Below are 10,267 nucleotides of genomic sequence, written 5' to 3' on the forward strand. Positions count from 1 at the left end.
GGGGGGGGGGGGGGGGGACGGCTGGAGTGACTCTCGGCTCCCTCAGCAGAATCATGCAGAAGCAGCCGACGGTTGTCCTGGGTGTCGCGCACACCGTTGTGCAGAGGATGTCCTCCTTTGTGCGACAGATTGACTTTGCTCTGGACTGGGTGGAGGTGGAGGCCGGACGTGCAATATACAGGTGAGGCCTGTGGGCATGGCGTGGGGCATGCAGGTGAGGCCCCCAGGCACCCTTCTCTCACTCTGGACCCTGTGCTGCAGTGGCTGTGAAAACAGTGCCGCTAACGCACCAGTGAGGGACAGACTTCCTCAGCCACACCCCTGAGATTCTCTGAGAAGTGTCCTTTGTCAGCCTCCAGGGCTCTGCGCACACTTGTGCACACTCACACGTGCGTGTTTTCTTGGCATCCTTCCTTCACAACGACCCACAAGTGCCACGTTAGAAACAGCACTGAGGTACTTGCGTGCTGGGTACCCTGCAGAGCCGGCTGCCCTAGCTCCACGCCACAGCATGTCCTCACGCGTCCGAGAGGCTGCGTTCCGCATCATACTCCCCCAGGTCACAGGCAGGCCTGGGTGGCAGCTATCAGTTTTTAGGATGTTAAAAATTGGGCTGAGCCCATGGCGCACTCGGGAGAGCAGCAGCGCTCCCGCCGCGGGTTCGGATCCCATATAGAGATGACCGGTGCGCTCACAGTGCTCACTGGCTGAGCGCGGTGCAGCCGGTCTCAAAAAAGGACAAAAAAAAAAGGATGTTAAAAATTAAAACTAATGGGCCGGCCCGGTGGCGCACTCGGTAGAGTGCAGCGCTTGGGAGCACGGTGGTACTCCTGCCGAGGGTTCGGATCCCACATAGAGACCGGTCTGCTCACTGGTTGAGTGCGGTGCGGGCGCAACACCGAGGGTTGCGATCCCGTTGCCGGTCACTAAAAAAGACAAAAAGGAAAAAAAAATTAAAACTAAGGAGATTTTAGAATATTTATCTATTTAAAACTAACAATAAACTCATACCTGTTAAAATAAGTATTTTTAAACGAAAAATAACTGTATTTTTCAAAACAAAAACAAATTTAGCAAGAAGACTCCATTCTTTGATTTTTTTGCATCCCGAGGTCCAGTTGGCCATTGGGACGCAGGGTCTGGGGCTGGGGCGCTGTGCTGAGGGCCTCCAGGGCTTGTGTATGTGTTGCAGGCAGGGGGACAAGTCCGACTGCACATACATCGTCCTCAGCGGCCGGCTGCGCTCTGTGGTCCGGAAGGGCAACGGGAAGAAGCGCCTGGCGGGGGAGTGTGGCCGTGGTGACCTCGTTGGCATGGTAGGCGTGCGGCTCCCTGCTGCCTGCCACTCCTGCTCGCTGCATCTCTCCTGGGTGACATCTTGGGTGACCTCCTGGATGTGGCCTGGCCAGTTACCTGGGCCTGGGGGGAAAGCCCTTGAAGCAACCTGAAGGAGTCCATGCTGAGCTTGAGGCTCGGCCTCTGCTGGGTCGGCTGCTGAGTACCTGTCGCTGCCTCCGGGCACCCATCCCTGGTTTCCATGCGCACTTGTTCCCACTCTCCTGGGTGACATCTTGGGTGACCTCCTGGATGTGGCCTGGCCAGTTACCTGGGCCTGGAGGAAAGCCCTTGAAGCAACCTGAAGGAGTCCATGCTGAGCTTGAGGCCCGGCCTCTGCTGGGTCGGCTGCTGAGTACCTGTCGCTGCCTCCGGGCACCCATCCCTGGTTTCCATGCGCACTTGTTCCCGGCCCAGGCTGTAGCCCTGGCGGACAGGTAGCAGCAGCAGTCATCTCCCAAAGGGCTCCAGGGAGAGCAGCTGGTGGCTGATCCAGGCCTGCTAGGGCCATCGGCACCAGCGCGTTCCTCCATGAGAGCTGCAGCTGACCAGCCACAAGATGCCACAGCCCAGGGCTCCAGGGAGAGCAGCTGGTGGCTGATCCAGGCCTGCTAGGGCCATCGGCACCAGCGCATTCCTCCATGAGAGCTACAGCTGACCAGCCACAAGATGCCACAGCCTGGGACGTTTGCTAACTTGTTTAAAGTTTTAAAACAATGTGTGGGGAAGCCCCAGGGGTCTTCTGGGTGGCCCCCTGAGGCTAGAGGTGTCTCGGCAGGCGTGTGTTCAGGGCCGTTTCTTCCTACCCTGTCCCAGCGCTCACAAGAGCTCTGGGCCAGTGTCTTCCACAGTGGTGCTATGTGCAGCCTGGTGGCTCCAGCTGCCGTCTTCTAGGTGAAAATTTGCATACCCAACAAGATGCCTCAGTACCCAACAACAGGGCTTCTGCAGGTTCCAGGTGACATTTCGCTTGGGCTCTGTCATGGGAGGGCTGGACTCTTCTCCGAAGGCACTTTTTTCTGAGTATTCAGGCTGCCCTGGTGACAGCCTGTTGTGGCCAGCGCCTGCACTGGGATCTGTCTGGGTTGCTGGGCACATTTTTGGCTTCAGCACGTTCTGATGGCACAACCATCTGTTCTGTCAGAAGCTCCCTGGCTGCTTCCACCATGTGGAGTCGAGGGCTCAGTGGTGGGGCTTTCTCCTTTGCTGCCATGCTGCTGTTGCCCTCTGGACAGGTGCAGCTGGCATGGCCTGAGCACTGAGGTCCCAGCATCTCGCTCTTCTTCCTCAGGTGGAAACGCTGACCCACCAGGCCAGGGCAACCACAGTGCACGCTATTCGGGACTCAGAACTGGCCAAGCTGCCGGCCAGAGCCCTGACGGCCATCAAGCGCAGGTATCCGCAGGTAAGGGGGGTGCAGGGCTCTTGTTCCGAGCTGTGCCTGAAGTTCAGGTGACAACTCAGTCTCAGTGCAGATGAAAACAACCTGGAGCAGGCAGGTTGGATGCCTTTGAAGAAAGTGACAGATCAGAGCTGGTTTAGGCAGAGTGGGGCTTCCTCGTTGGGTGTGGCTCAGGAGAGGTGGAATTGGAACCCGAAGGGGGCAGGCAGTGGTGAGCAGTCCCAGCAGCAGGGCGAGGGGAGTTTGTGCTTCATCTCAGGGCCGGGGCTGCAGCTGGTTTTCCTGGTGGTCTGCTCTACTTGCAGTAACTGATGTAGCTGCTCAGAGGAACGGGCCCCTAGCAAGGGGGAAAGGACCGGCTGCAGTGGCTCTGAAGGCATAGGTCTGTTCGACCTTCAGCCAGCACATGATGCACATGTCCCAGAAACGCTTCTGTTCTGCAGCAGATGGGAAGGTGGGGGAGGGCGTGGCCCCCGGCACTTCCCGGGCCTCTCCCAGGCCACCCCTGCCCTGCGCAGACCTCCTGAGGCTTACCACAGGACTGCCGGCTCCCTCCGCTCCCGACACGCCTCCCAAGGGCGACCCAGACTCCGGTCTCTGAGGGCTTCTGACAAGGGTGACAACCGAGGGTGCTGTGGGTGCCCATTGAAGTCCCAGGAGAGCCTGGCAGAGCCTGCGAGTGGATGGCAGGCCACACAGCCCGAGGGTGCAGCTGCAGGGCATGTGGATGTGCAGACAGCGCTGCTCTTCCTCCACCTGCTGGGCTCAGGCCTGTAATCTGCCTGTGGGACCCCAGGGTGTCGCCACAGCCCGGAGGGCAGGGCCTCACCTCCGGCCAGCAGCTTCTAGGTGGGCTGTGGTTCTCTGCAGGGTCGTTGTGAGCCAGCCACACCAAGGAGGGGGTGACTGCTCTCCTGGAGGGAGACACGCTCTGTGAGTTGTGCCAGCAGTGGCCACGCGACCCCAGTTGGTGACCCCACGTGCCAGTCCTGGAGCTCTGAGGGCAGAGGCCAGCTGTGCTCCCCCACCCTGGTGGGACCATGGTCCACTCATGGCCACTGCCATGGATCCAGAAACCTTCCCATCTCTTGTCTCCACCCTTCCAGTCTCACTGTCTCCTGCCTTGGGAAGGTCTTTCTCACACCAGACCATACTGCCCACTTCCAGCTGGTGCGACACCCACGCTGACCACTAGGGACAGTGCTGGGTTTCCCTTCTCCTCTGTGGGCAAGTTGAGCAGCAGCCCCGGGTGTGGTGTGAGCTGCGGAGGGGTCTCTCCTTGTGACACCGCAGGTCACCACTGGATGACTGACAGGACGCAGCTCACAGCAGGCGGCCGGCCGGCCTTGCCCCAGGACCCTCCAGCACAGGAAGCTCCATGGTGGGGCTGCTGCCAGTCAGCCCCTTGCCCTCAAACACCACTTTCCAACCCCCGTCTGTTCTTGGATTTTGAATGAGTGAAATAATGCAGGCGGCAGTGCCTTGTGTGTGGCTTCTTTTGCTGGGCGTGGTGTTTGTGGTATTTCAGAGACCCGCGTGGTTTTATCGTTGCTGCGGCCTTCTTATTGCCAAGGGGCACTTTGTTGTGACCACAACCTTTTATCCATTCTCCTGTTGATGGATATTTGGGTTGTTTCCAGTTAAGGGCTGTTAGGAGTAAGGCTCCTAAAAACGTTCTTGCACAAACGTTTTCATGGACAGACTTTTCATCTCCCTTGTGGAGTACCCTGAGTGGAGCTGAGGGGTCATCAGGTGGATGTTAGCTGTCCCAGCGCCACCTGCTCTGTCCGTGCCACGGCTCCACAGAGCTGCCCACACTCGGTGGTCTCTTCTGGTCTCTGGATATTAGCCATTCTTTTGGGAAGGAAATGATATCTCATTGTGATTTAAATTTGCATTTCCCAGATGACTAAAGATGTTGTGTACCTTTTCATGTCTATTTTGAAACAATATCAACTTGATGTCAAAATAATCATTTAAAAAACTGCTCTAACTTGGAATTACTATTGATTTTTAATTGTGAAAATTACACTATGGTTATGTTTTGAAGAGTTCTTACCTTCTAGACATGCAAATTCAAGTATTAATGGATAAAACGCCACGTTTGTATGTGAAGTAAGATTACTGGAGCTGAGTGAGGGCAGAGCCCAGTCCACCTGCTCTTCCTTCTGACTTCTGTGTGTTTCAAATTCTCCATAAGAAAATGCAGTTTTTAAAAATTAGCCCCAATTAACAGTTTGATGCTAGATTAGTTGCATATAAACCAGACTCCCTTTTAGCTTCTGTTTTGGACTCCTCTGCTCAAACTGTGTTTTGTCTCATATCCTAAAATTTGGATGCTTTCCTTGGCATCCTCCATGGATCTTTGACTCTAGGCTCCAGGGGATATTAAGCTGGTGGGTGGCCCACGTTGGTCACCAGGGACTGAGGACAGCTGTGCTCTGACAGCTGCTTCTACCTCGCAGTCCTCTCAGCAGGGACACTGCACTCTGGGGCGGTGGAGGGTCCGGAAGAAGACTGGACGGGAAGGCGTGGGGCAGCGTGAGGAAAGAGGCCCCTCGGCCGACCCTCTGTGCCTTCCGCCTGCTGTCCTGGATGACTTAGGTTTTACTGCAGCGGGCAGCAGCTTCTCTTTTCAGACGATCCTGCGCTGCAGCTAGAGGCAATGGCAGTTACACTGCCTGTACACTCCTCTGTCGTCTTGTAAACCTTAGCGATCAAAACACATTTAACTCACTTTATTTTTATATGAAAGCCTTTAAAAGAAATTATAACAATTTGTATTTGTCAATTAAAAATGCATTTTAAGAAGTAAATTGCAGGGCCGGCCCGGTGGCGCACTCGGTAGAGTGCGGTGCTTGGGAGCGTGGTGGCGCTCCTGCTGAGGGTTCGGATCCCGTATAGAGACCGGTCCGCTCACTGGTTGAGCGTGGTGTGGGTGCGACACCGAGGGTTGCGGTCACAAAAAAAGACAAGAAGGGAAAAGAAAAAAAAAAAGAAGTAAATTGCAGATATTTTGAAATACTTTAGTTTACAACTCTAAAAATTTAATGTTAATGCAATCAAAAATAACATTATTATATCTAAAACTGTAGTAATTTCTGGATATCTTCCAACCCCCAGCCCACGTGCCCAGCTCTCTCCTGGAGCAGGGTTGTCCACTCAGGCAGACAGCATCTGGCCAAGTTGAGGTCTCAGCTGTGGGGAGGCCACGCCAGCCTGTCCTTGTCCTGCCTCTGTGGTCATGGTGCTTCCTCTGGTGGTGTCTGTTTGCCCCTGGACTTGAGAGCAAGAGGTGGACTGGGCTCAAGGTCCCAGAGGACATGCCCCTCACACGTCTGTCCTGCCACGGTCACCCTGGGCTGGGTGATCACCGGGTCCCCTCAGAGTCAAGTCCCACCTTCCCGGAAATCAGAAAGGTGCTGGCTTGGCCCATGCAGGCTCCCTCTAGAGCCTACAGCAGCCCGCAGTTTATGGCAAGTAAAAAAGCAGGCACAGGGTTAGGGTTAGGCCTGTCACTTCCTGAGCATCACTGTGGAGCTTTTAATCCCCAGCCTTTCGTGGTTTGAAATGCATAGTTTGGGGACCACTCTTCCTTTTCTGCCCCCAGGTGGTGACTCGCTTGATCCATCTCTTGGGTGAGAAGATCCTGGGCAGCCTCCAACAGGGACCTGTGAGAGGTGGGTCACCCCAGGCAGCCATGTGGGAGTCCTGCCCTTCCTGGAGCCCCAACCACCCCAGCCCACATCCCTACCCCAGAACCCCTCCCCACCCTGGAGCCTAGTCCTGCACCAGAGCCCCACCTGGCCTTGGAGGGAAGATGAGACACAGAAACCAGAGCAGAAGCACTGGGGCAGCTTGGGGCGTTGGGCTGTGGGGCTGCCCAACCCTCAGGAAAGGCCCCAGAGCACCCAACAGGGGCACCTCTGGGCAGGGCAGGGTAGAGAGAGTACTTCGATTTTGGCAGTGCCAGAAGAATTTTGCTAAGATATGTCTCAGTGTGTGCAGCATTGGAGGGAAGGTCTGCTGCGTGTGAAAAGGAGGAATGTGGTGGACCTCCCCTGCTTTGTCAGCTGATTAGAAAGAAGAAACGGGTTGAAACTTCTGGGAAAAGATGCTGTAGGAGTGGATCTGAGTCAGCCCTAGTGGGAGAGTTAGAGCACGCAGTGTCTGTCCTGTGATAAGCATGAATAAGCAGATCTCTGATGTTACTGTGTCACTCCAGGGCCTCCTCGCTGTTTCGTGAGCACTGCCCTCTCCTGCCTCCTGCCTCTGTGCCCACTGTTTCCTCTGCCTGAGCACCCCTCAAGAAAGCCAGCTGCCCCCACATGTCCTGCACCCACATTCTTGGCACAGCCTCCCTGACCTCCCTGCCCACCCCCAGTGCCCTCAGTTCCCCTTTTCTGCTTCATTTTCTCCTCTGCTCTTGTCACCCCAACACATGACACAGCCTTCCCAGTTAGCTCCTCTGTGGCTTCTCCTGCACTGACACATGAGCTGCATGAGGGCAGGAGACTGTTTTTCACAGCTGTGACGTTGTGTGCCCCCACATGTCCTGCACCCACATTCTTGGCACAGCCTCCCTGACCTCCCTGCCCACCCCCGGTGCCCTCAGTTCCCCTTTTCTGCTTCATTTTCTCCTCTGCTCTTGTCACCCCAACACATGACACAGCCTTCCCAGTTAGCTCATCTGTGGCTTCTCCTGCACCGACACATGAGCTGCATGAGGGCAGGAGACTGTTTTTCACAGCTGTGACGTTGTGCGCAATATTGAATGTGTATTGGAGGAACAAATCAGTGGACAAAAACAGTGTGTGCAGCCCTAAGGCAGGGTGACCTCATCTTAATTTGATTACATCTGCAAAACCCAATTTCCAAGTAAGGTCACATTCTGAAGTCCAAGGTGGAAATGGAACTTGGGGAGACCTTGTTTAACACTTGATATATCTCTTTAAATTTTACTTTGAACCTTCCCGAACTGTTACATTGAAGTGAGTTTCTTGTAGAAAGCGTGTACTTGGGTTGTGTTTTCGTCATTCCTTCTGTCTTCATCTTTTAACCTGTGTGTTTAGGCCCTTTATATTTAATGTAATTATTCTGTTAGGCTTTATGTCTGCTATTTTATTATGTTTTTGTTTCCCACCCCCCACTTTTATTTTTAGTATTACTCTGTTTTTTCTTTCCTGTCTTCTTTTATGTTACCTGAACTTTTTTGAGTATTCCACTTTCATTTACCAGCTGTGGTTTCCATTATGTCTCTTCACATAATATCTTCAGGGGTCGCTGTGGGATTACAGCATCCATACTCATCCTCGTCTACTGACATCAACGTTTTATCACCTTAAGTGGAACGTGGAAACCTCATCACCGTTCGGGTCGCTTTATTCTCCCCGTTTATGACACGATTGTCCTAACTATTCCCTCTGTGTACACTGAAGGCCCCTTGGACGGTGTCGTAACTTTTGCTTTCAGCCGTCAGACATAATTTTTAACTCAAGAGGACAGTCTGCGGCATCTTCCCAGACAGTTCCCATTTCTGCTGCCCGTCCTTCACTCCTGGCATCTCAAGCGTCCTCCTGTGTCATCTCCGAAGGTTGTCCTGTAGCAGTTCTTTGAGAGAAGGTCTGATGGCCACAGATTCTCTCAGTTCTCCATCTGAGAATGTCTCTGCTTCACCTTCATCCTGAAGCACGTCTTTGCTGGGTGTGTAATTCTGATTGGACAGCTCTCATATGTCAGCACTCGAAAAATGTGCCCCTTCCTTTTGGGCCGCATGGCTTCTGATGAAAGTCCAGATATTCAAGTTATTCTCAAATAGGTAATGTGTTGTTTCTCTGGTGGTGTTCAAAAATGTTTTTCTTTGGGGCCGGCCCGTGGCTCACTTGAGAGAGTGCGGTGATGATAACACCAAGGCCATGGGTTTGGATCCCTGTACAGGGATGGCTGGTTAGCTGTTCGGTTAGAGCGTGGTGCTTGATAGTACCCAGGTCCAGGGTTCTATCCCTGTACCAGCCAGCCACTAAAACAAAAAGAAAGAGATAAAGGCCAAGAAAGAGCCACACAAAGCTGACAATAGAATCCCCCTTCGGAGCTGGCTCACTGGCTAAGTTGGTTAGAACTTAGCCTTATAACACTGAGGTCATGAGTTTGGATCCCCATACCCGCCAGCTGCCAAAAAAACACCCCAAAACCAAAAAAGAATCCCCCTTTGTTTCTCCCTGAGATGGAGGGTTCTGACAGCTGAGAGGAAGGGAATACACCAAGGAAAAGCTGCGAGAAAAACAAGTGAAAACCAGACCAAGAAGGAGAGATGTTTGGACCTGCATTCAGGATGGGGGAGGCGATTCTTCATCTTTTTCTGTGCAGTGGCTCTTCTGATTGTGTTTTTCAAAATTGTTTGTTTGTTATGTGGATATTATTTCCTCCTCATTATAAAAGTGGCAGGCATTCCCCTTAGCACTCGGAAGCAGCAGGATGGCTAGGTGTCTGGGGAGGGGCCGCCAGTGCTGGGCTAAGCGGGGAAGGTGACCTGAGGCTAGGGCTCAGCGGCGCTTGGGAAGGTGGCCTTGGCGGGTGGCCAGCTTGGGGTTCCAAGGAGGACCACCAGGACTCTCGAGACCTTCTGGACAGATAGACTGGAGGCCGGATAGGATGGTGTCTCGGGCCCAGACTGGGGGCGGTGGGGACTGGAGCTTCGTAGGCCTACGGAGCAGCCATGCCAAGCTCTGGTCTGGAGGGTGGGCTTTGTGCAAGCGAGGCTGGTCCCAGCGGAAGGAGCACAGGTGGTTGGGACGGCACCAGATCCAAGAGGAAAATATCAATAGATTCTACTTTGCTCCGTTTTCTGGTCCATCATCATGCAGGTTTTTTTTACAGAAGTTGAGTGGCTTGTGAAGAAAATGCCAGAGAGAACGGAGCCCGCAGGGTGTGTTGTTAAGAGGTGGACACCCCCTCTCCTAGCTGCTGCGGGCACCGCTGCGTCCCCCTTTTCTTGCACAGGTGTCTTTGCGCACAGGTGTCTTTGCACACACACATTAGGCAGGGTGCTTTGTGGGACAGCTGCTGCAGGTGTTCACTCCGGGGCCCAGGCCTCCTGCCGGGGGCTAGTGAGCCCCACGGCCAACACCACCCAGCCTGGGCTCTAGGGACAGCTCCCACCCCTGAGCGCTCGTCCCTGCTCTGTGGCCCGAGGGGTGGATGTCCTCCTCCCCATTTCAGGTGTCGCTTGGGCACAGCTGCATGGCAGCAGCTGGGTGCTGTTCTGTGAGCCTCTGGGAGCGCGGCTCTGGGCTCTGCAGCCTCGTAGCCCAGGCAAGCAGAGGACACTGAGCGCTTCACAGTCTTTGCACAGCACCCATCCACTCCACTCGCTGGGGAAGCACCCGCGGGGGCTGGCTGTGCACTGGGCGCCGACTGGGAGCCGGGGCCACACTGAGAGGAACCCTTTCCTGGAGCTTGTATCAGCAGACGGGTGACCTGGGAGAGGGTGGGGAGGAGCAGAGGTAGCGAGTTGCTGTGGGCAGTCAGGGG

At 54.5% G+C, this 10,267-nt stretch overlaps 1 protein-coding gene across 1 annotated transcript in view; it reads left to right on the forward strand.

Annotated features, from left to right (window-relative positions):
* The window catches only part of PNPLA7 (patatin-like phospholipase domain containing 7), a 47,138-nt gene extending 39,989 nt beyond the window's left edge, over nt 1-7,149 (forward strand). Inside the window, 5 exon segments of the mRNA XM_008576617.1 lie at nt 50-181; nt 1,193-1,316; nt 2,627-2,740; nt 6,348-6,417; nt 6,963-7,149. Of these exon segments, the coding sequence (XP_008574839.1) occupies nt 50-181; nt 1,193-1,316; nt 2,627-2,740; nt 6,348-6,417; nt 6,963-7,102 (580 nt within the window). The 3' untranslated portion in view covers nt 7,103-7,149.
* Nucleotides 7,150-10,267: the final 3,118 nt, after the last annotated feature.

This window comes from Galeopterus variegatus, unplaced genomic scaffold (genome assembly GCF_000696425.1).
Source record: "Galeopterus variegatus unplaced genomic scaffold, G_variegatus-3.0.2 Scaffold1373, whole genome shotgun sequence".
NCBI classification, from domain to species: domain Eukaryota; kingdom Metazoa; phylum Chordata; class Mammalia; order Dermoptera; family Cynocephalidae; genus Galeopterus; species Galeopterus variegatus.